At 45.8% G+C, this 25,189-nt stretch overlaps 2 protein-coding genes across 3 annotated transcripts; one reads left to right on the forward strand and one right to left on the reverse strand.

The window, feature by feature from the left end:
- The first annotated feature begins 372 nt into the window (after positions 1 to 372).
- Positions 373 to 5,621, forward strand: ripk1l (receptor (TNFRSF)-interacting serine-threonine kinase 1, like). Of its 2 annotated transcripts, none has more exons than XM_057057057.1 (11): positions 373 to 611; positions 749 to 911; positions 1,786 to 1,942; positions 2,026 to 2,163; positions 2,224 to 2,449; positions 2,526 to 2,675; positions 2,805 to 2,881; positions 2,967 to 3,036; positions 3,548 to 4,132; positions 4,231 to 4,374; positions 4,513 to 5,621. In XM_057057057.1, exons 2-11 carry the CDS (start codon positions 751 to 753, stop codon positions 4,791 to 4,793), a joined length of 1,989 nt encoding a protein of 662 aa, XP_056913037.1. In that variant the 5' UTR covers positions 373 to 611; positions 749 to 750; the 3' UTR covers positions 4,794 to 5,621. The 2 variants fall into 2 exon arrangements, with proteins under 2 accessions (XP_056913037.1, XP_056913035.1); XM_057057055.1 differs by having other exon boundaries at positions 378 to 611; positions 746 to 911.
- opn7a (opsin 7, group member a) lies at positions 5,179 to 12,681 on the reverse strand. Its single transcript, XM_057057058.1, has 6 exons — positions 12,100 to 12,681; positions 9,799 to 9,886; positions 9,145 to 9,307; positions 8,839 to 8,966; positions 7,640 to 7,974; positions 5,179 to 6,724 (listed from the first exon to the last, which is right to left on the reverse strand). The coding sequence occupies exons 2-6, from the start codon at positions 9,884 to 9,886 to the stop codon at positions 6,128 to 6,130; spliced, it is 1,311 nt and encodes a 436-aa protein (XP_056913038.1). The 5' UTR covers positions 12,100 to 12,681; the 3' UTR covers positions 5,179 to 6,127.
- Between the last annotated feature and the right edge of the window lie 12,508 nt (positions 12,682 to 25,189).

The raw sequence follows: 25,189 nt of genomic DNA on the forward strand, positions 1-25,189 counted from the left end.
CAGTAGTAGTAATATTATTATACAGTTTGCTGTCAGTACAGTCATTCGAGGATCGAAAGGGGATCTGCTAAAATGTACTGCAACAGATTTTGTGTATATGCAGCAACTATAATATCCATACAGGTGTAAAGATCATCTTAACCTGTAATACTTTTAATATATAATCCTTGCCAGCAGAGGGCGACAAGGACACGTGTCAATATTTACAATTATGATATTTTAGAGTTGTTTTGTATCCCATAATCGTGGGGGATACTGTTTTATGTCCGAATCATTAGAATTCTTTACTCTTAAATGCATGTTTGAGGCGTTTTCATAAAAAATAACCAATCGTCCCGCTCTGCGATCGACTCGTTGGGCTTTTTGTAGTTTTTACGTCGCTGTCCGGTTTCGCTGCTGAACAAGAAGCAGAAGGAATTCCATCTAGTTTCCGGAACTCTACCGAAAGTGCCGAACCGATAACGGCATTTATGCAGTGAATATATTGTTAGAAAATCAGCTGGAACATTTTTAATTTTATGGCCTAGAGTTCGGTCCGTGTTACGAGAGCAAAAAGTTTTTCCTCCTGCCGAAACTCACCAACGAGTTTGTGGGTACTTTCGATTACCGAGGTAAATCCGAACCCAGGGATTATAGAACCAGGGCCCGTCAGGGAGCTGCCTCCCTCTGTCGACGGTACCATGTTCGAGGCTCTTTAGTGGCGATTTGACTGACTGGTGATCTGTTTCATTGTGACTTGATCCAGCAGGGATGGCCGCCGCGCCGCAGCTGTCTCTGCACATGAGATCCACTGATCTCATCAGGAAAGAACCGCTGGACTACGGGGGGTTCGGGGACGTTTACCTGTGCCTACATGTGACCCTCGGACAGGTGGTGATGAAGACCATATACACGGGCCCTCTTCACAGCAAGTAGGTCGCTGTGATTGTGGACACCATGCGGGGTATTTCCCGTCGTGACGTTGGAGCCGAGTCATGTGTCCCCGGCTGGAGACATGAGAAAGACGGGCAATGCAGATCTACCCGGTCCCTTTACTGGGTCCCGATGTCTGATTATACAACAGGATCATAACAGTAGTATTGATGGAAACTCTTGACTTCATGGTTTTAATAATACAATTTTGTTATCCCTTTAAATAACCCTTAACGTCGATCCACGAGTTGATCGATCAACTTAAAGGTTAAAAATAAAACCCTAGATACGTTGTTTCCGAGTTTTCAACCTATGAAAGGTCCATTTTGGTAAAACTGTGGGTTTTACAATTGATATCAGATTTGAGTGCTTGTTCTTTTAGCCTTAAATCCTCTGGCTCCCTCTATTACAGTATTTCTATTATATTCAGAGCCGTAATACTTTCACCAGCTTCTGCCTGAGATCCTCTGGCAGCGCCCTATTGACGGGTCCAAAGTCCTTTATGTTCATGTTCCAACACTTCCGGGAGGTGGAATTTAGCATGATTCACGACCGGTGACAAATGCTCTCCATTTGGGCGATGTTGCCATTTATTACCTGTCGTTACACAAATGAAGCTGGATGTCGGTAAGAGCTGCTGTGCTCCCCACACCATAATGTCTATCACACACCCGCTGCTGGGAGGTGACCAATGAACGCACACTCAAATAAGATACTCAGAAATTAAGAATGGCTCCTACACGTACAAATGTATTTCAGTGATAGTTGCATTGACTGGACCACACGTTGACTTATTTTAGTCTCACTTTGAGCCCAGTCGATAGTCGACACGGGTGATTTCTCCAGAGTGTTTGAACCTCTGGACTTTTCCAGGGAGAAGAAGAAGCTGCTGATAGACGAAGGCAGCATCATGGCCAGTCTGAACCATGAGCGTGTGGTCAAGCTGCTGGGGGTGATCTTGGAGGACAGAGACTGCTCCTTGGTCATGGAACTCATCCCCCGGGGCAACCTTCTGGTGATGTTACAGACGGTGAGTCGGCTCTATATCTACAATTTCATCCCTTGGAAGCTTATTGTTGCTGTTTGTAGGATTAATATCCCCCTTGTTTCCAGGTCTCTGTGCCTCTGTCTGTCAAAGGGAGAGTTACTTTAGAGATCCTGGAAGCCATGGTTTACCTTTCAGAGAATGACATCATACACAAGGACATCAAGCCAGAAAACATTTTAGTGGACCAAGATTTCCACATCAAGGTATGTTCGGCTTGTTAGGTCGCGCAACGTGCACCTTCACAGCAGTCACCTCTCTCCTAGATCGCAGACCTCGGATTGGCCGTATCTCAGGCTTGGAGCAAACTCACAAAGGAGGAGTCTCGCAGGAAGAGTCGGCAGACGACCGGGGAGAGAGGCGCCGGCACCCTGAGCTACATGGCGCCCGAGCACCTGGAGAGCATACACGCCGCCTCCACGGAGAAGTCCGACGTCTACAGCTTCGCCATCGTGCTGTGGGTCATCCTGGCGGGGGTGGAGCCGTATGCCAGTGAGTTGGAACGCTGAACGGCGACGAGCTTTTCATCTTCTCGCCGCAGCCGCGGTCACCTCGTGTCTGTGTTCAGATGCCAGGAGCGAAGACCAAATCTGTCAGTGCGTCAGGAAGGGCGACCGACCAGCAGAGGACCTCATTCCTAAGGACACCCCCGGGGAGCTGATTCATCTGATGAAGTGGTCCTGGCAACAAGACCCACGCTGTCGACCGACTTTTAAAGGTACGGCGCTCTAGCGTGTTCCACCTCGTCATAATACGCTTAAAAAACGTCCTGTTATTGCAGGTATGCAAGGTTTTGCTAGTTTATTCGAGCTTCTTCTGTGGATCTTCTCATCCTTTTCTCTTATAGAGGCCTACGACTTCTTGTTTCCTTTTTACATGGAAACGCTTGCACCCTGCGTAGAGGAAGACTTGCTCAAGCTGAGGGTGAGGAGACATCGAAAGCGAACACATGGGAGGAACCACAAAAATGGCATTTTTCACTTTTTTTTGGTTTTCTTTTTTAATGCAGATGATGTATGAAGGCCCAGAGTACCTTGTTGAGAAGATGAAATCTCTGTCGCTGAGCTGTTCTTTGGGAGGTGAGATCAGATTCAGGGTTGAACCTCCTCGACCCAACACCGATGGGTCAGCAGGTCGCCGTGGTAAACACCAATCTTTCGGGCTCGGCCCGGATCTGTGCTGCGGCACAAACCGGTCCCTGAGCTCTGGATTCGGTTCTTTTGCTCTTGTCTCTGGATTTTTATCTGGTAAACATCATCAGCCACGAGAACTTGGATTTAGACTTTACAAATTGTTTCCAGTTAAATTTATCACAGATGAACTCCAATTAAAGTGTAGGAACATCTCAGAGGCCATCAAATATCAAGTGTCGTTGAAAAGGGTCCAAGTAAACTCCAACATCCAGTTGATATTTTGTCATTTTGGCGTCTTGAGGTTGGATTGATGAGAATATTTACTTTTATTTGCTACGAGGCTGCCACATAACAAACACGAGAGGGTCCGTGAAGTTTCCTGCGGCGCAGTATTCACCTTTACGTGAGCATGAAACAGAAAGTTGAATAAAATGTCACTTTTCTCCCCGACTTGCAGATTGTCCGGCTCCTTTGATGAGTTCGGACAGCGTCTCGGTGCCGGTCGAAGCCAGTATTGAGGATCTGCACTATATCCAGTCCTCACAGCGGTATATCCAGGGTGATGCTCGGGCCGCTAGCGTTCCTCAAGCCTTGGAGGAAAAACTGAATCAGGAGCTCCAGTACCACCAAGGTGGCAACTACAACAGCGCCACCCAGGCTGACGCTGCTAAAGGCTACCTTCACAGCAGCACCAATCCCTTCCTGCCAAACCTGCCCGATCTTACAACCTCGGGCCAAGACGGGCCGCCCTACACCTCATCCGTTCAGTCCTTTACCAAAGCTGCGCCCGTGCACCCAACCAGCCAGGAGGATCACCCCTCTGCTGATCCCTCTCAGTCCATGAACTCGACCGTGCCTTCGAAGCCGCACTTGTCGTCGTCCGTTACCATGCCTCTTCTGCCACAGCTCAACCAGGAACATCCTCATTCTCTCTACACCCGCCAACAGTCGTGTCCAACCTTCCCAGCGACAGACGCAGCCACCCGTGAATACAGCCTGGGGAGTCTGCTGGCGCCCTCCAAGAGCCGACTACAAGACCCAGGTGCGTAGGCGAAGCTGTGCATGTGCCACACACGTGCGTACTCCTGTAGGCTTTGACACGTATCAACGATGGTTCTTGTGCCTGGTTTCTCTGCGCAGGGTCCCTTTTCATTCAGAACGCTAGTGGGATCCAGATCGGAAGCAACAACAAAATGAGCATCAAAAGTGGCCCTTCCTGGAGTTTGCCTCCATCTTCGAGTGACTCATTTCCCTTTTACGTCAAAGAAGGCGTTCAGAAATATGGTAAATTTCACAACAGCCTCACCCAACTGACAAAATCAGCCTTTGCAAAGTTCCTTTCTGCTCAGCTATGATGCCGAGTTCTCATGCTTTGGTAAATGAGTTGCAAACGAATGAAGGCGACTGTTGTGTGTCATTGAGGGGACCATGCGGTGACCGAGGAGCACCTGGATCTGCTCAAAGAAAACATCGGGGCTAAATGGAAGCAGATTGCGCGACGCCTGGGCTTGACCGACACAGAAATAGAGACCATTGAACACGACTTTCACCGCGACGGCCTGACCGAGATGGTGCATCAGATGCTGGAGCGCTGGAAAATGAAGGAGGGAAGCATTGGCTACACGATCGGGAAGTTGTTAAGAGCTCTGGATGGCAACATAAATGTCGAGCTAATCAAGAAAATCCTGAACACCTGCGGTTAATCCTCCCTCATCTCAAACTCAGGTTTCCCGCGTGATGACTACTTTTTCTGAGATGTCTTGCAAAAGTTTGTAACGGATCTGGTTTGAAAGGGCAAAAGGTGGAATTTTATGGCTCGCTGGTGTTGAACATTTAAATTTTCTCTTAGAATTTTGTGGGATTGGGGAAAACAATGTTTGGGCTCAAACGTATGGTTTTCAGAATTGGTACAAAACAGAGTTTGACAGTAATCTTTGTAATACGTGTGAAATGGGAAACTGGAAACGTGTTTGCTACATAGTTATACACAATGTAACTGTGCTGGTCCACTGGTTCGTAGCAGCTCAAACCAACCGTTTCTAATTTTGATACATTTGTTGACCTGGCAGAATGAGTAGATTAATGAGATCAAGCACCAACAAACGTTTATTTCAACACAAATGGTCTCGCAGTTTAATGTTCCATCACAGTTGTATTACTGTTACTTTACAGTAGGGGGCAGTAGAGTAACTGCACACTAAATCATAAACCATACCCCCCCTCCACAAAAGTGCCTTATGAACACTTTCTGAAATGTATGCAGCCATATTTATGGTTATCAAGAGCATGCTGCTTCTGTCTGGGGCCGAGTGTCAAATATGTTGTCTGAATATCAATGTTGCCGTGTGTCATAAAGCTTAATCATGATCAGCCTGCTACTTTATCTGCTGCAAACGCCATTAAAGCCACTAATTAAGCTGCTTTTTAAATTCCAAAGCTGTTCTGTACTTCATGTACTGTAATCCAAAGACTTCGCTGTACGTGTTTTATCAATGTCTTCTGAGCCAGTTGATAAAAATGTTGAAATGTGAGTGATGTATTTTAATGATATTTGTAATCAGCTGTTGGATTTAGAGTTTCTTTAAGGATTATGCAGCATGGTTGAGGACGTTTTCCCCGTTGAGATGAACACATATAAGACGAGTTAATATGGAAATGTAATCTTTTTTTCCTGAGTGTCACAGGTTAAATCGATTACATCTCTCACCCATGACCCAGAAGAGGCTTTTTGCAGCAGTTTCAGGCACCTGCTCAGAGTTCTGGAGCAATTTTGGGTCAGAAGACAGATTTTTCTCATGATTTCTTGAGCTGTCTCAGTTGTTACAAAATCAATGGAAATCCTTGTCATAGACCAGCCGGAGGAACGTACTTGCCACAGGGTGTCATTGCTGGGCTTTAACTTTAGGGTCGCTGGGATGTGATCCCGTCACCTTTGACTGCATGACTGTTATTCTGGGTCTTCAAGCCAGTTTTCTGGACTCAATGTCTTAAGTATGTGACGTGTGTGTCTCGTGCCCGACACAGATTATGGTGAGTGTCAGGGCCAGGCCACTTTTGCGGTCCCTGGGACCATCTCCAGGTTAATATGCAGGTTGTCTATTTCTGAGGTCCTTTTTGCCCACACGGTGGCCAGCAGGGACTTCTTGCGGCTCCCCCTTTGTGCTTTTCCCCAAAGTGTTTTGGGTTCTGGAGACCCATCCGGGCCTTTAGACGACTCTCTGCGTGAGGTGGGGACGGAGACGCTGCACATTTGAGGGATCTTCGCATCCTCGTCACAGCTGGGGGCTTTCAGCGTGACTATGGGAGGCTGTCCTGGAGGGGGTACAGGGAACCCGCTGGTATGTCTGTGGACTGTGCCGAGTCTCACCCTGACCGGCCCCTCGGAGCAGCAGCAGCAGCACTTCACACAGGCCCGGTACAGGGTGCCCAGGTCCCTGCACATCACCCGGCGGATGTTCGGCCTCAGCGTCAGGTAGATGATGGGGTTGTAGATGGTGGAGGACTTGGCGAACATGGCAGGCATGGCAAACGCAAGAGGAGGGATGCTGTCGACGGGTCCGAAAGCAGCCCACATGGACACCACAGCGTAGGGGCTCCAGGCCGCCAGGAAGCCGATGCAGATGGCAACGCTGAGCTTCCAGGAGCAAAAGTGAACGAGGAGAAAAGACCACATGAGTGTTTGGAGCTCCTGTTAGTTCTGTTGCTCTTCTATCTATAAAAATAAGACAAATATAGTTTTTCTGATGTAATAACTAAAATATGCCAGTCTGTCTTCATCATATGGAGATTACGGTAAATCTGCCTGCATATGAAGAGCGGTGTGGCTAAAATGACAAAATCTGTAGTAAACTAGAATTACTATCATTAAACATGCACATTTCACCAGGGTGAACAACAACATTTAAAACAAAAACATTTTGTCTTAAGAATATTTGTGCTTTATCGACCGACATGAATCCGAGAAGGTGGCGCGTTGAGCGTCTCCTTACCGTTTACCGTGTTATGATTGGATTTTTGTGGGAATGAGAATGAATGTTTATAGAAAACAACATCAAACGATGACCATTTATCAGCGTAGCATCCGTCACTGTTCATCCAGAGCCAATTCCTGGTAATGAGAAGCTGCATCGCTTGAGGAACCATTGAGGTCAGAGCTGCTGTTTGGAGGACCGATAAAGCCTCCAGAAGATCTTATGCTTTTGATCTTTCACCTCTGAAACATTGTATCGCTGCATCCTTCTAACAATGTGGCGCTGGTTTGATGCTAACACGCCGGCAGCTCTTTCTTCTGTCTCCATTGATCTTGGGGACACCTGGATCTCTTGAGGCTTTTTAAAGGTATACTTAGAGCATCCCTGATGGTGCAACCTTCTCCAGATAAACTGAAGTTCAATTAGCAGCATTTGGGCTCTGCTTAAAGGGATTAAGGAGTCATCATGTGAGGGCACACATGGAAAGGTCAGACTAGATTAAGAGAGCGTATGGTGTCAAACAAATACCTCAGTAGCTCAGTATCTGTGAGTAAAAACTGCACTTTTGCCCCTCTCACCTTCACTATAATCGTCTGGATGCTGGTCATGTGCGCCTGCCTTGACGAGTGCCGCTCCATGTGCTTGCGTGAAGAATGCACCCTCATCAGAATGTTGGAATAAGACGCGACGATGATACAGCAGGGCAGGATGTAGCAGAAGATGAAGAGCGCCACAGTGTAGGAGCGCGCTGTGCTGTGCTGATTGGACAGGCGCCAGTCGATACAACAGGCGGTGCCGTAAGGCTCGGGTCCGTACTTCCCCCAGTCGGCCAGCGGCGAGCCGGCAAACAGCAGGGCGTAGACCCAAGCGCAGGCGATGAGCAGGCAGCCGTGAACAGAGTTGAACCTGTTCCCTGAGAGACAAACCAAGTCCTGCTTTCATTGATATTACAGATGAGAAATCGCCGCGTTCCCAGGCGGCCAACTGCGTCTTTACACCAACCTTCAGCATCTTTATGTCTGTCTTGAAACCACGTCTGAGGTATTTTACCCTTTATTAACGGCCTCCCAGGCCAATTAAGCCTGGATCCTAATTAGTATAACACATAATGGTGCAATAAGAGTGATTAATAATGCTTTGTCCCTAGTTACGATATTGGGCATTTGTACCTTTCCTTTTGTTAATTTGCCCTCTCACAGCTGTTATTGGTGGATCAAGCACACTTATAGAATGAAAAGCGTGGAGTTTCTTTAAGGATGTCTACATTTTATCACTACAATTCTGTCTCTGTCGAGGACAATGTGAGGTTTTGGAGTTTATTTGTTTAAGGCAGGCTGATCTGTGCCAACGTGTCCTCGTTTCCATGGTGAGACACAGCTCAGCAACTGTTGCCAAGCTGGACGTTGTAGAGGAACAGTGTTGCTGTCCAGATTGGTTAATGTCCATGTAGACGGCGCGGAAGAGCGATCCAGAGAGATGATGTGAGAGAAACTCGAATGTTTGATGTTTCGAGCAGATTTTTTTTAAATTTAAACCCTTCAGTTTACCTCTCGCGGCCAAATCAAAGGCCTGGATGAGCTGCATTAACTGACTTCACAAGTAATTCTTATTGAGTGCAGCCTCTCCACCTGTCAGTAATCAATTGAAAGGCTAATGTGCTGTGATCATTTGGTTTACTTCCACTCAGAAAAACAGCTAGCAGCCGTTTAAGGACGCAGCGGCTAATCTATGTGTCGTTTCACAGGCAGAAAAAAAAAAAGCGTCTTTGAAGACTTACCATAAAACGGATAACATACTTTCACAAAGCAGACTGTGCTTAGCAGGGTGAGAGTGGTCAGGCTGCAGATGCCAAACAACATCCCGCAGAAGGCATAGAGGTAGCACACGGTTTTCCCATAGAGCCACCTGTGTAGGTGGGCGGAGGGGGTGTGAGGAAGAGCGAGAAGAAAAAGGAAAAGTCAGATCAAAGCAGGTGATGACCATATATGTGCAGGCAACCATGCAGCGCATGTGTTGAGGATGGCTACTTTATATTTTAGTGTCTTGGCTTTGATTTATGCTAATGCTAACTTTGCTGGTGTACCTGTGGTAAAAGCTGGAAGCTATGGCCATGGGGTAGAGGGACACGGTCAGGCCCAGGTCGCTAACAGCCAGGTTGACGATAAAGTACTCGGCCGGTTTGAGGAGGTGCTTCTTCTTGTAGGAGACATAGAGCAGCGTGCTGTTCCCAAGCACCGAACACACCCCTGGAAAAGCAGATCAAAACCTGAAGGTGAGACGGATGTTGGATTTACAGGACAGACCCGGGGCGTGAAGGCCGGTATCGTTTAAATTAAGAATGAAAGCCATGACCTCTGCCCCTCCTAATTAATGTGTAAATTGGTTCAGAAAGTGGGGATTTATTCATCAGAGTGCACTTACATTCTGCGATATTTAAATTAAAACACATCATTTTCCTGAATAAAGCTTCGCTTTAAAACAACAACCGCTTTTTGTTGTGTTCTGAAAACATCACATCCAGGACGGGAGTTTATCGCTAAAATCCCAAGACCCTCAATTAAAAATCAAACCTCACTTTCCCCTCAGACACTGTGGCTTCATGTGTTCTGTAGATTGATGGAGAACAAACAGACCCGTTTGGGCAGAGAACACAGAAACGGAGGGAGAAGATCCGGGAAAGCTGGAAGTGGAGAGGGTTTATTTATTTCTGTGGTTATTTTTTCACGTCGTCTCTCACCAAAAATGGAATAGACCACAGCCACCATGATGTCCACTGGGGCAGGTATGTTGGAGCGGAATGCAATATCTTCATCTGACGGCGCCATCTGCAAACAAAGGACCCGTCCAGGGACAATTACAGCACAACATCGCAACTATATTCAGGTTGTTAGTAGGAATTTGGAAACAAGAACTTTAGCTTTTTCCTGTAGGAAAATAGGAAATAAAAAGACTGGTATTAATGTACAATCTTGTGGAAAATTATTCTTTGCATTCACACAAGAAACTATGACTATATGATCTCTTTTATGGGGGATAAAAGGCCTGTTGTGACGGTGTCCTGATAATTGTCCATTTCCATGCCTTCATTCTGCCCAGCAGTCTAGCTGAGTGACTGTTGATCCACAAGGATCAATGAAGGACATGAGCATCGATTAAACAGGTACTTATTGCAGGAAACAGGGAAGCACTTCTTTAAAAAAAAACCTCTTAATAGACTCATCTAAAGTGCGACGGGCGTTTGCTGCGATGCTTCAACAACGATTACGTCACCTGTCCCAAAGTTAAGATTTTGAGAAGCGGCATTTTTGTGGACAGTCTGTCATTCTTCAGTGTATCCCAGCTCTGATCTCATCAGGATCTGCCCTAATCTGTGTGTCTGCTCAGGCTGCAGATCCACACCAGTGTGGACCTTTTTCCAAACAGGGAGAGGCATGCACGGGCTGTGCACGCGCTAGCAGGAGGGAAGCAATTACTTTATGTTAAGTCCGGTCTGCAGCGGTCCCAGTTCGGATACAGACAGAATAAAGGTTTGTTTGAAAAACCTCACACATCAGATTTCTTCCCGAGCCGTTTAGTCCATTGTCCATTTCACCAGCGGGCATCATTAGTTTGGGCTCACTGAGCGTTAGATTTAAGCCATCTGTGCAATCACAGAATTATACGCTGAACATCCTCTCATTTCTCCCCGAAATGTTCTCCTTTGAAGTAAATAATAGTGCCCCCCCCCCCACCCCCCCAGATCTCAAGCATAAAGGGATTAATATACACATCAAATAAAATGTAAACAGCCTGAAGATCACATATGTTTGTGATGACACATTTCCAGCCGTCCAAAGGAGACGTTGAAGCTTCAGATCAAGAAATAAAAAATGACCTTGGGCTGAAAGTCACATATATTTTGTGACTGTAGCTGCTTTCATGCTCAAACTGAGCAGAAAAGGAAACAATTCCATCATTAAAATGCTGTCATGCTAGTTCCACTCCTGGTTTTCACCATAGTGTCAAAGACACAACGCACATCAAAGGCTGAAGGGGAAGCTGCTAGATTAGGTAACCTCACTCATCCTGATGCGTGTTAACCTTGAACTGCCGAGCATCCTTAGGCACCAGGAAGTCTGTTTTGTCCATGGCTCAGTCACCAGGACCCAAACACAAAGCTACGTCTGTCCTGTACCTCTCCCCGCTGCACCCTGGACCAGTCCCACCGGCCCATTTTAAAGCAAAGCTCTCCAATCTAGATCTCAGTTTGATGCCCTCAGCATGAGGCTGCAGTGGACAATGACCCCCCCTCCCCCCATACCCACCCTGAGTGGACATCAAAATGATATCTGTAGAAATGTTGAGCACTTTCCGTTTGATCCGTTAACCGTGTCCACAGAAGAGTGAAACGTTCAGAACTTTGCTTGTGACCACTTCAGGTGTGTCTCCACCCGACCGGTGCAAGACACTTGTTGCTAAGCACCCTGTATCCCTGACTCCCGCTTCATCAGGGTCCAGTTCCGCATGATGCGTCGTTACTGGCGGATTAAAAGCAGCCATTTAGTGCCCTCAGGTGCATCCAAGACGCAGTCACTGATTCAAAGTTGAAATGCTAACTTTCAGTTTTGGGTCCGAAGTTGAACGATACTCGGTTTGGTTTCAAAGACAGCAAAAGTAAAAATATATAAATGTATTTCATGATCATATTAGAGCCGATACCACATTCACGGGACCAGATGTGGCTGTCTTTGCCCTAATTTTAAAGAAGGGAGAATCGGATGACTCCTTTTTTCATCTTTATTTTACACATTTTAAATGGATTAACTGTGTTGTTTAGACAGTTTCAATCAGCGACTGATATCCCTCAGCTTTTCTTTTTATTTCCTCTAAGATCAATTAAAACAAACCATTCGCCACATTTTGAAGCAGTTTTCTGCCCCTGAAATGTTTAGATATATTTTACTATCCAGAACTTCACACAAAGAAGCAAATCACTTCACAAATGAGCCGCTTCGAAGTGCAAAAGTCTCCATCTGAGTTCTAAACAAAGACTCAATACCTCGAGTGATCAGCTGGATCGCGCACTCTGACGACGGTCTTGATCCGATTACGGTCCCATTAGTGTCCAAAATGACTTCCCCGTCGGCGTCCCTCGGCTGCGAGGTTCCTTCAGCAGATGCGAGCGTGTGGACACCCAGAGGATGCGCAGCTATCGCGGACGCGCCGGCAGGCTCCACTGGAGACATCCGCCAAACACGCTGCGCCCATCAATGGATGACGTCAATTACCTTACAATTCATTAGGCGCGCTCGTGCGTGGCAAACCCCAGACATCAAAATCAATCGTCATGCGTGAAATGAAGTCATAGTCAGGCTGTGTTGATGAAATCGTTGCTGCTGTAAGCTTCTTTCTCTTGGCACTCAAAACCTCCCATCTCATCCGAGTCCCTGGGAACCATCCTTTAACACTGGCCGCCCGTTGCGCCAGCCAACACTCGGGTGTCGATTGCTGCTGCAACTTATTACGGCACTTTCTGCACAAAGCTTGAATGGATTCAATCACAATCAGCCAGAGGCTCATTTGGCGGCGACCAACATTTAATTAAGTTTGTCGCGGAAAAAAAGCGTAGCTGGAGGAACGTGATTTGTCACACCTTGAGAGCAGGAATAAACCAGCATCAGAAGAATTACAGGAAAATAGAGCCTTCAAGTGCTTCTTCTTCCCTTTTCTAATCACCAGTGAACTCTCAACACGGACGTTTGTGAGGAAAAAGCTTTTTCAAGGTTTCAATGTCAAAGTGTTAATTGTGTTGCAGGAGACAAAGTGAAAAAGTGTTTTAGACGCACAAACGGTCGGACAGAATATTAAATCATTCAAAAATGAAACAGTATAACAATCAGTATATTTTCCTAAATTTAAGGACAAACCTGTCCAAACGTTTCCTTATTTCTTGTCATTTACTACTTGCGAAAACGATATGGTTCGTTAGCTTTGAATTAAATATTGAATTAAAGATTGGAAGTCTTGCAAAATCCATTCTTTTATTCATCCTTTTAATCCAATGAGAATTATTACCACTAGGGAGAGACATTTTATCCCGTCGATAGGGGGCGGCACTTTGGGGTAACTTGTGTTTTTAAATATTAACATTTCTGCTTGATCACGGATTTCCGCTATAATAGCAATTTCTGTGAAGGCTGACAGCACATGTACTGTATTGTATGTATGCTTTGAAAGCAGATGGTGCGTTCCTACTCTGAAGCTGCTGAAAAGGTTTATTAAAAGACATGCAACTTTTAAAGAAAGCCTGATTTATTTTACAAACCAAATCAGTAAAAACAATCACAAGGCTTGTGTTCAATGATGATCAGAGCATGAGCAAGAACCATCCTTCAGTAGGAAATCTAAATCTACATCTGAGATCTTCCTGGACGCGCAGAGCACTTTCACTCAACATGGTGGCATGAGAGAGAGCTTCATTTTCTTATCTCACCACTGAGAGCGATCTGACAGCAGGAGGAACCCATCTTCTGTACGGAAGATCACCAGGGAGATAAACCTGTTAATGTGGCGGTCAAAGCCTGGCTGTGCAGAATCTGCTCACAGCAGGACGGAACCACAGGAGCTGCAGCGCCACTAAACGATGACGACAGAGTTTTGAACTTTAAAGGTTAGGTTAAATTGATTGGAGGGTGTAAAGATAATCCCCTTCCATTTTGAAGAGAATTGTCTTGTTACTATGTGTTCTACCATATGTTCCGGTCTTCTCTTAGAAGTAATTTAGAAGTTAGGTATGGTAGAATCTTTAGCAAGTGTAATAAAGATCAGAGACATTCCTTTGACAGGATTGTTGTTTAGACAACAATCCAGGATCCTCCAGCCAACAATCATTAAACATACATCATAAAAAGGGACAGCATTGTGGTGATAAACTGATGTGCATGAAGAATGTGAACTTTGATCTGGCCATCTGGGAAGACAATGGAGAAGATGGACTGTACCAACATCAAATGGGACGAGGTCATCCAAGCAGAGGGACTGGATTTGACTGTATGAGCATTGATAATTTGCATCTGTGTTTCTATAAAAGACTGGGCCAAGGGATAGTTAGGTTGTCAGACTTCATGCCCTGGCAATGGACTCTGTTATTGTAGGGTTATGAACTGGCCAAGAGCTCTGTAATATTTGTATCTTGAATTGGTTCTGTTGCTAAATACATTTTGAAATTGGCATTTTTCTTCTTGAAGTCTTCATTTAAAGAACACGCGGATTAGCAGTGATACACGAGAGGTATTGCGATCCAACAATTTCTTAAAGACCTCAGATCAGCACACTGACGTGTGATTTCATGATTTATTTTGAAATCTTGTGTGTAAGAGGCTGGCGCTGCAGACAAAGGGTCTCGTGGTGTAAAATTACAATAAGGTCTGGGTTTCCAACATATGCTATCTACCACACTGAATTCACTCGCTTCAGAAGGCACAACCCCGAAAGGCTGCGACCCAAAAGGATTTTAAAAAGCAGGCCGGTACGCAGAAGGTCAGGCAGCAACTGCGCGAGTACAAAAACCAGCAGACGTGTCAAATTTATGGGCACAAACAGTCCAAACCCCCCAGATCACACTGGAACTAAACTCAGACACTGGCACAGGAACAAGAACAATGTGCAACTGCAGAGGCCAAAACTGGGGCTTAAATACAAAAAAGGGGTGGAGCCAATGAGAAGCAGGTGCAAACAATCAGGGCTGCAGAACTAATCACAAAGGACAAGAAGTGACAGAAAAACCAAAGGAAAACAGAGCAAAAACAGATCAGAACTAGATAAACATGTCTCACCCTCAAAGAATTTAGCTGTCTGGAAATTTAAAAAATCTGTCTCTGAACTTTTGTTTGCTCGATATATTGTGGGCAATCTCGCTGTGAGCTCGTCTTATCCATTCTTCTCATTCCACATTCCCTTGAAAAGGTGCCACAATTTTGTTGTTTAAGTTATATTTTTAGGTATTTTGGTTTAGATCATATTTATCATGTAGATACCAGTTTGCTCATGTCCATGGCTGTTGGGGTCCAGGGTTCTGGGTTGTGTTTGGTTTTTCCTGCAGGGGGCGTGGAGGAGTCAATTGGCAACAGCTGGCGCTGCAGGCAGGCGCACCTGTCGGCAATCTCCATCAGGTCGCCTATTTAAGGACAGAGCGGCTGTCTATCAGTGTCAGAATGTTTTGGTGTCGTCCCTGCTCATTGTCGCCACGCTGTCCTGCTGAACTTGTGAACAGAACCTGACTCACGTGTTGGCTCCGCGCAGGAGCTCTCGAATGCCAGACGAGTGCTTCCCTGCAGTCCGGAAGGACCGCCAGTTTGATTTTGATAAATAAAAACTAGTTTTTGGACTTTTTATCACTGCATTCTTGCCTGTTTTCGGGTCCTGTAAAAACCCAACCGTAACAACGGCAGTCCCTCTTCATACAGTAGAGGGTTAGCCATGGTGTTCCACAAGGTTCTGTACATGGACCAGTCCTTTCACCTTGTACATGCTTCCCTTAGGAAACATTATTCAGCAGCATGGAATAATTTTCATTGTTATGCTGATGACACTCAGCTATATTTATCCATGAAACCAGAGACAGAGCAGTTAGTGAAGCTTCAGACCTGTCTTAAAGACATAAAGTCTTTGATTGTTCCTTATTGTCAGGAACAGAAGGCAGGCAGGTTTTACCAGGGAGCAGGAAGGATAGAATCGTCGGGGACAGGCAGGGTCGAGACCAGGCAGGCAGGCAGGCAGGCAGACAGGCAGGCAGGAAAACACTGGAGAGTCATGTGAACCACAGAGGACAATCTGTCAGGGAGGCGCAGGGAACTAAAAGGGGCTCGTGATGGCACTCCAGAAGACCGAGGAGAACTGCGGACCCCTGTCGGATACCGCGTGGCTGTTTCTGTTGGTTGCAGATTGGGCAGGCGTTGATGAATTCCCGGACATCCTCCTCCATGGCCGGCCACCAAAACCTCTGCCTCAGCAGACCCGCCGCTCCAGGTGGCAGGTCAGCCGAGACGCATGGGCCCACTCTAGGACCTCCGCCCTGACTGGGTCAGGCGCTTGGTCGGCTGACTGGAGGCCGCCCTCCAGACCTTCTCCTCGATTCCCCAGGTGACTGCCATCACAACACATGGAAAAGGGAGAATATTCTCCAGGGTCCTCCCAGGGCCCTCGTCCTCCTCCCCCGCGAACTGCTGAGAGAGGGTATCTGCCTTGCCGTTGCGCGACCCTGGGCGGTAGAAAAGGGAAAAATTAAAACGTGTGGAAAAACAGTGACCACTGAGCCTGCCGGGAGTTCAGCCTCTTGGCCGTTCGGATATATTCCAAGTTGCGATGGTTGCTCCACAGGATGAACGGCAGCTCAACTCCCTCCGGCCAGTGCCGCCATTCTTCTAATGCCAGCTTGACGGCCAGCAGCTCCTGGTTCTGTTGGATCGCGATACCTTTCAAGTGTAGCTGCCGATCCGCGTGTTCTTTGAATGAAGACTTCGAGAAGAAAAATGCCAATTTCAAAATGTATTTGACAATAGAACCAATTCGAGATACAAATATTACAGAGCTCCGGGCCAGTTCATAACCCTAGCAACAACAGAGTCAATTGTCAGGGCATGAAGTCTGACAACCTAACTATCCCTTGGCCCAGTCTTTTATAGTAACACACATGCAAATTCACAATGTTCATGCAATCTAATCCAGATCCCCTGCTGGGATGGCCTCGTCCTCTTCCTCCAGTCCCATTTGGTGTTGGTAGAGTTCTTCTTTTCCATTGTTTTCCCAGGTGGCCAGATCCCATTCTTCATGCAAATGTGATCATCAACCCCCTGATGTCCTGTATACAATGAGTGTTTGACACCCCCTGCCTGACTGGCTCCTGAGATTACAGTGGAACAAACAATAATCCTGTGAATGGAATGTCTCTGTTCTTTATTACATTTACCAATGAGTCTACCTTGCCTAACTTCTAAGAGAAGACAGAAACATATGGTGAAACACATAACAAGATAAAGACAATTCTCAACAATCCCCCTTTTGGCCTAGCCTAAGCTAGGCCAATACAAACAATTCATTGACAACTTCTCTTGATGTAATGAAGAATAATAGACGTTTAATCATGGTGCCATCTTCTTTAGATGTTCCTCGATCCGTCCAAGCGTTCTCTGTGAATTACCTGCTGGGGTACATTGATTCCAGTAATACCAATGTTAGGGTTAAGGTGTTAGGGTGTTAGTATGTTAGGGTTAGGGTTAACAAGTAATGTTCGTTCTGCAACTTCAAAGTGGCCCGTCCACCTGTGCTCTGACCACTTTGCTTGATGACTCTCAGAAGAACCCACTCAGCTGTGTGTGGAATTCCTGGATCCTTACTGACTGGTTACAGAGGTTGCCTGTTGGGAGAAAACTGAGAGTCGTTTTTAGTTGAACAAAATAAAATCTACATTTCATAAAAGTGCTGGGCTGGCCTATGGATTATAAATCTCTATTCTTAAAATGAGTTCCATTGTCAAATCTAATTTGTTTGGGAAACCATGTGCCGGATTAATCAAAAATTTAATAACACTTTTTGCATCTTCTATTTTTACAGGAACCGCCTCTGGCCAGCCAGTGTATGCATCCACTGCGACCAAGAGGTATCGGAACCCATTGACCCTATCTATCATATCAGTGAAATCTATAATTATTTCTTGCCCTGCCATTGGGGCAACTGGAAACTTTCCCTCATGTGGTCGAATTGTTGATTTTACATTAAAGTGTGTACATATTGAGCATTCTCTGATATAATTCATGGTTTCCCGCAGTGTGTCAGGCCATGGGCCTCTTCCAGAGCGGCATCTAACAGACCGGGGGCGGGAGAACAGGTCTGCCGTCTGGGACCCGCCAAATTCCTTCAACTTTCACAGCCCCCCTTTTCCTTTCAAACTGTTTTTTCATGTGGAGAAGCTTCTTCTTGATCACAACCAAGTCTTTCCCTGTCGTATCTTGGAAGAATTTCATGAACTGTTTTCTCTACCAACAACAAATTGTAACTTGGTTTATAACCTGCCGCCTTCTTTGCTCCCTGATCTGCCGCCTCATTACCTTTTCCCTCTAAAGAGTTCTCCGTGGTGTGACCTTTGCACTTTACAACTGCGACCTCCGCTGGTTCCACGAGTGCCTGTGTCAGTTGCCTCATCTCTACTTCATGTTTTATAGGTGAGCCTGATGCTGTGTTAAAACCTGCCATATTTATCCGTTCATGTGTTTGTGTTATGTGTGGTGCAGTTAAAATCTTGTCCATCCTGGTCTGTCTAAGTGAGGTCATGGTGTATGCTGCTGAGCTGACCAGTGATACCACACTATGTGTTGTAAGTACCGTCAGAGCGTAACCCATCACTAAATGTGCTGTTTTTTGTAAAAAAGATTGCTACCCCTGCCAAATTGCTACCCCTGCCACATGCCTTACATATGGTGGCTGCCTGTTTTCAATGGGGTCCAGTATTATACTTGCATACATTAATACTTTCCTGTCACCCCCTTTTTTCTGAAAGAGAACACCATTTGCTGTATGTTCTCCTTCAGAAACATCCAAAAAGAAAGTATCCTTATAATCTGGAACTGCCAAATGTGCAGCTGTGGTGAGTGCCTGTTTAAGTGCAATGAATGCTTTCTCTCCCTCAGTTGTCCATGTTAACCGGGCCGTCAAATTACGCATTCCCTGCTCATTCACCATTGCGCGTAGGGGTGTAGACTTTTCTGAATAAAATGTCTACTATAGCCCGCAAGACCCAGAAATGACAACATTTCCTTTACAGTCTCTCATACCAATCATTCTGTTCAGCAGTAAAGTCAACCTGTGCAGCCACACCTTCAGGCCCAACACACAAACACGGTGATGTAATCATCCAGAAATTTCCTTATAACTTTTCTCTAAACGCATCCTGATAGACCTCATTATTCCCACGGTCGTAAAATAGGGTGACATGATAGGGATCAACTGGCGGGGCAAAAGGACTTAGCATCGACAACCAGGGCCTCCAGCTCTGAAACAATGCCACAACACCGACACCAGGTGAGGTCTCTGGCTCAAGTTCTCCCCAATAAATGTCGGCCCACACCCCCTGTTCTGGAGAGGGTGTCGGACTCATCAGCATTTGTCCCTTCACACCTTGGTGTGAAATACAGCAGTTCAGTTTCAGTCCATTAGGAAATTGCACCACAAGACCTTTATCTCCACACAGAATTACTGCTCCTGTCCTCACAAGGAGATCTCGTCCCAACAGGTTGATAGGGCAATGTGGTGAAGTCAAAAAGGGTGCAACACAGTCTGTCTGGCAAAACGAGTCACTAATGGCACCGAAAACGGCAGTCTCTCCGGTCTCCCTGAGAACCCCACAAGCTCGACGGTGTCAGATGAGATCAGCTCCGGTGATAAATTCCATGAGATGGTGGAACACTGCCTGGTACCTCCGGGTAGTTGTGATATGGACAGTCCCTTTGCCAATGACCATACCCTTTGCAGGCATGACACTGATCTCGGCCTAAGTACCCGCCTATCAAGCCGTATCCCTGCCCGCCGCGTCTCCCACACATGCCTCCCCTTGGACTGACCCAATACGGGTTTATCGGAGCAAAATTGTTTGCGGACATAACTGATCTGGCTGCACCTGCCGAGGAAACTGCTGAACCATCTGTTTCTCTTCCTTTTGTTTATCATTAAGCTTTTTCAGTGCTTCATCTAACTGTATTTTTAGGAGCTGTTCCTGCGCTGTCATCACCTCCTCTTTCTTTCCCAGTTGTTTAGCTTTAAATGTGTTGATGTGGTGAGAAAGATGTCTCTCCCAGACATCCGCCGTACTCCCTGGAAGGTCAGGATTTCCTTCCATAGTTTCTTTCACTGATTGTGGAAGTCCTAAAATTATGGCCTGACGGAATAAGGTGGTGTGCAAATTATCTGAGCCAGGATGGCACCCTGTGGCACACATCCATTCCTCTTTACACCTCGTAAGGAACCCATGTGGCGACTCACTTTCCTCCCACTTAAATCTTAAATTCTGCATTGCTCCTGGAGATACTGGAAATATTTGTCTCATAACTTCACCAACCCTGGTTGCACAAGGTCCAAAACGTGCAGCATTAGGTCTGTTTTTAATGCCTGCTGCTACCTCAACTTTATCCAAATCCCAGAGAGACACTTGTCTCCCTAGAATTCCTCTAAAGTCTCCCATCGCCAACTGCATGTTCTGTGTTAAACTGAAAAGGGTAGACATCCACTTGCCGCCTCCCTCTGCGGGTGGGGGCATCTTATCCACTAAACAATTGATATCTGTAATAGCAAATGGAACATATACTGGTTCCTGTCCTCCTCTTTTCTGTATCAGAGGGGCCTGGAACTGTGGCATTCCTGAAACGGGCCCCTTACTCCGCGTGTGTATTCCTATTTGACCCGCCTCCTCATTATTTATGGCCCCTGTCAACGGTTCACCTCTATACTCACACTCACTCTCTTCCCATAATTCTAATTCACAATTTCCCATACTTAAACCCTGATCCTTTTCATATAATTCTGTCTGAGGATGAACATGCTCCTGAAGCTCCAATTCTCCAATAAATGTAGCTGGAATTTTGTATGTATCTATCTTATTCTCACTCTCCTCTTTATCACTGCCATAAATCAATCTTGCCTTCTCCTCCCTGCGGTCAGCCCTGGCAAATCCTCCTGAGGGATCAACTCTTTTTACTTGTTTTATTTGATTGCTAGAAGTTTTAAAAATATCTAATGTAGATTTCTGAATATCCTGTTTTTTAAATGTAGTTTGTTGTGAGGTTTTAGGGCGAACCACCTGAGATTCCTCTCTAAATTCATTTTTTCCTAACTTATCTCCATCCTCTTCCTGTTTCATCCTGCTGACCTGTCTCCGAAGGTCCCACACTTTTTCACGTAACTCCTGCAGTTCTTCATCTCTGTCCACATCTAACTGACCACTGTTAATAGTCAAAACTGGCAATTGATATGGGGGTGGGGAAATGGTAGTAGGTAATGATGGGTAAAGAGTGGTGTTAAGTGTCAGTGTCTGATTTAAATCTTCTAATGGAGGCTTCTCAACATTAGGCACTCGTGTAACCCCCCCAGATCTGAAATAGTGCACCGCTGCACATGCCACAGCCACAACATGTATCCTTCGACGCTTATCTTCTAACTCCTTACCCTGTTTTTGCCATGATTTTCCTGCTATAAAACCTAATTTTGGATTATCAAGATGATCCTGTAATATAGTATGAATTTCTGACTCCCACTTACACAATGCTTCAGCTAAGTTAACCTTCACCTCTGGAGAGGGAAGTATCTTTTGCTTCTGAGCTTCCTTCCACAACTTTTTTTATTGCATCCAATTCTCTTTCCCTGTCACCTTCTTTCATGCCACTCACCACCTGATCAAGAGTCCACTTCCACTGTTCTTCCACAGACCGAGGATAGGGAGAACATTCTCCCTGATCCCAACACGCTTTACCACATTCCAGTTCCATATTTAACTATGCTCCCAAGTGAGATTGAATGTGAATGACTCCAACGGTCAACTCAATGCCTCAGTGAAACAAGCTTCTAGATCAAACGTCTTTGATCCGGTTCCACTCTGGGGGTTAATTCCCAAGGACAAAGAGCCTTTTAATTCACGTTCACTCTGGCACTTTTCCAACCCACACAAAAACACAAATCTTGGGCGTCGGGAGTGTCCGTCCCATCAACTACGCTCCGAGTCCCAACCCAAATCTTTTTGATATACAGTGCACTGCATACAGCAATACAGCACTGTACTAGTTACGGTTTACTCTAACCGTCTATTCCCTGTTTTCTCAACAGTACTTCCGGACTCTAACCGTTTATTCCCTGTTTTTTTCAACAGTACTTCCCTGTTTTTTTCAACAGTACTTCCCTGTTTTTCAACAGTACTTCCCTGTTTTTCAACAGTACTTCCGGACTCTAACCGTAATTCCTGCAGTCGTTTCAATATTTTTATATTTGTATCTGGAATTTATAACTAGGACACTTCAATTGACAGTGACGACAAATTTTTGGAAATTGCCAATATGCAGAGCTTTGATTAAAAAGGTGTCTGCTTACCTTTTATTAGGGATCCCTTTGTCGTCAGTTGTCCTCCGAAGTGAATTCTTTGCCTCAAATGACTTCTCTCTTCATCACGTCGGGGTCACCAAATTGTTGGATCGCGATACCTTTCAAGTGTAGCTGCCGATCCGCGTGTTCTTTGAATGAAGACTTCGAGAAGAAAAATGCCAATTTCAAAATGTATTTGACAATAGAACCAATTCGAGATACAAATATTACAGAGCTCCGGGCCAGTTCATAACCCTAGCAACAACAGAGTCAATTGTCAGGGCATGAAGTCTGACAACCTAACTATCCCTTGGCCCAGTCTTTTATAGTAACACACATGCAAATTCACAATGTTCATGCAATCTAATCCAGATCCCCTGCTGGGATGGCCTCGTCCTCTTCCTCCAGTCCCATTTGGTGTTGGTAGAGTTCTTCTTTTCCATTGTTTTCCCAGGTGGCCAGATCCCATTCTTCATGCAAATGTGATCATCAACCCCCTGATGTCCTGTATACAATGAGTGTTTGACACCCCCTGCCTGACTGGCTCCTGAGATTACAGTGGAACAAACAATAATCCTGTGAATGGAATGTCTCTGTTCTTTATTACATTTACCAATGAGTCTACCTTGCCTAACTTCTAAGAGAAGACAGAAACATATGGTGAAACACATAACAAGATAAAGACAATTCTCAACAGTTCCCAACATCGTAGTTCCTCTCCGTTGATGTCAACTGGTGGGAGAACGGGTACGGGTGCAGCTTCTGGTCCCCCTGAGCCTTCTGAGATAGCACTGCCCCTACACCCGTGTTGGAGACGTCCACCTCGACCACGAACTAGCAACTGGGGTCTGGTAGTTGCAGGATGGGAGCGGTCGCGAACCGCCTTTTGAGCTCCTGAAACATCGCGTCCTCCTCCGGTGTCCATACAAACCCCCTCTTGGAGCTCGTGAGCGACGTGAGTGGGACTGCCACGGTGCTATAATTCCAGATGAAGCGCCAGTAGAAGTTTGCAAACCCCAGGAATTGCTGTAGCTGCTTTGGGACTCAGGGCGCGGCCAGTCCACAACCGCCAAGACCTTCACAGGATCCATCTGAATGTTCCCTGGGGCAATGACGAATCCCAGGAAGGAAACCAACGGGGCGTGGAACTGGCATTTCTCGGCCCTCACATAAAGTTGGTTCTCCTGTAGCCGCTGCAGCACCGCCCGTACATGCTGCACGTGTTCCTTGATACCCTTGGAGAAGATTAGGATGTCATCCAGGTAGACGAAGACAAACCAGTCTGATATGTCCCGGAGAATATCATTGACCAACACCGGAAAGACAGCCAGCGCATTGGTCAATCCAAATGGCATCACCAAGTACTCATAGTGGCCGGCCGGGCTGTTGAACGCCGTCTTCCACTACTAACTTTTCAGCATCATGCCGCGTCATTAGTTTCCTTATCCTTGTAATGTTCCTTAGGTGAAAAAAGGCACTTCTAGAGACTGTTTTAATGTGTGAGTTGAAGGAGAGATTTTGATCAAAAGTTACTCCAAGATTCCTCACAGAGACTAGATGTTAATGAGATACCATCTAGAGTGATCATGTGATCTAATCTATCCCTGAGAGGTTCAGGACCAAACACCATGACCTCAGAGGAAATTTGAAGACATCCAGGACTTTGTCTTTAAGACAGGTCTGAAGCTTCACTAACTTCTCTGTCTCCTCTGGTTTCATGGATAAATATAGCTGAGTGTCATCAGCATAACAATGAACATTTATTCTATGCTGCCGAATAATGTTCCCTAAGGGAAGCATGTACAAGGTGAAGAGGATTGGTCCAAGTACAGAACCTTGAGGAACTCCATGGCTAACCCTACTGTATGAAGAGGGAACTCCATGGACGTGAGCAAACTGGTATCTATCGGATAAATATGATCTAAACCAGTCTAGTGCTGTCCCTTTAATCCCAATCACATGTTCCAGTCTATGTAGCAGGATGCTGTGATCAACTGTATCAAAAGCAGCACTGAGGTCCAGCAGAACCAGCATAGAGACCAGTCCATGATCTGAAGCTATGAGAAGATCATTAGTAACTTTAGGAAGTGCTGTTTCTGTGCTGTGATGAGCTCTAAAGCCTGACTGAAACATCTCAAACAGGCTGTTCCTCTGCAGGTGCTCCAGTAACTGAGTCACCACCACCTTCTCAAGAACTTTAGAGATAAAAGGAAGGTTGGATATTGGCCTATAATTTGCTCATACATCAGGATCTAGTGATGTTTCTTTAAGCAACGGCTTAATCACTGCCACCTTGTAGGACCGGGGTCCATAACCTGTCACTGAAGAACCATTGATCTGGTCCAGGATAGAGCTGCCTATCAATGGTAAAACATCCTTCAAAAGGTGTGTTGGGATGGGATCTAAAGGACACGTGGTGGACTGGGATTTCTGAATTAGCGATGACGCCTCAGAAAAATATATAGGGCTGAAGGAGTTTAAGGGCTTGTTGGAGACCCTGTATGTTCCCACAGTCAGCACATCTGGTGATGGTCCAGTTGTTGGGATGGCCTGGTTAGCTTTTTCTCTGATAGCTAGAACTTTATCAGTGAAGAAGCTCATGACGTCTTCACCACTAAGGGAAGAAGGGATACATGGATCTAAAACACTGACTCTTGGTTAATTTGGCCACAGTGCTGAAAAGAAACCTGGGGTTGTTCTTGTTTTCTCCAATTAAAGAAAAATAAGCTGTTCTAGCCTTACGGAGGGCCTTTTTGTAAACTACGAGACAGTCTTTCCAGGCTACATGATAGCTATCTATTTTACAAGAATGCCACTTCCTTTCTAGTCTTCACACTTTCTGCTTGAGGGTCCTGATATGTGAATTATACCAGGGGGCACACCTCCTCTGATTTACTATTTTCTTTTTCAGGGGGGCAACAGAATCAAGCGTGATTCTCAGTGAGGTTGCTGCACCTTCAGCAATAGAGTCGACCTCAGCAGGGCTAAGATTATAATGACTGATCCCTGGGGAAACACACGGTGGTCCTGGG

Source organism: Takifugu flavidus, chromosome 15 (genome assembly GCF_003711565.1).
Source record: "Takifugu flavidus isolate HTHZ2018 chromosome 15, ASM371156v2, whole genome shotgun sequence".
In the NCBI taxonomy this organism is placed as follows: domain Eukaryota; kingdom Metazoa; phylum Chordata; class Actinopteri; order Tetraodontiformes; family Tetraodontidae; genus Takifugu; species Takifugu flavidus.

Excerpts from the sequence above, each read along its gene's own strand:
- opn7a (XM_057057058.1), bottom strand. The coding sequence starts at position 9,886 with ATGGCGCCGTCAGATGAAGATATTGCATTCCGCTCCAACATACCTGCC. Across the intron at positions 8,967-9,144 it reads GCTTCCAGCTTTTACCACAG|GTGGCTCTATGGGAAAACCG; the intron begins GTACACCAGCAA and ends CCACCTACACAG. Across the intron at positions 7,975-8,838 it reads AGTATGTTATCCGTTTTATG|GGAACAGGTTCAACTCTGTT; the intron begins GTAAGTCTTCAA and ends TTTGTCTCTCAG.
- ripk1l (XM_057057057.1), top strand. The coding sequence starts at position 751 with ATGGCCGCCGCGCCGCAGCTGTCTCTGCACATGAGATCCACTGATCTC. Across the intron at positions 912-1,785 it reads ACGGGCCCTCTTCACAGCAA|GGAGAAGAAGAAGCTGCTGA; the intron begins GTAGGTCGCTGT and ends GGACTTTTCCAG. Across the intron at positions 1,943-2,025 it reads TTCTGGTGATGTTACAGACG|GTCTCTGTGCCTCTGTCTGT; the intron begins GTGAGTCGGCTC and ends CCTTGTTTCCAG.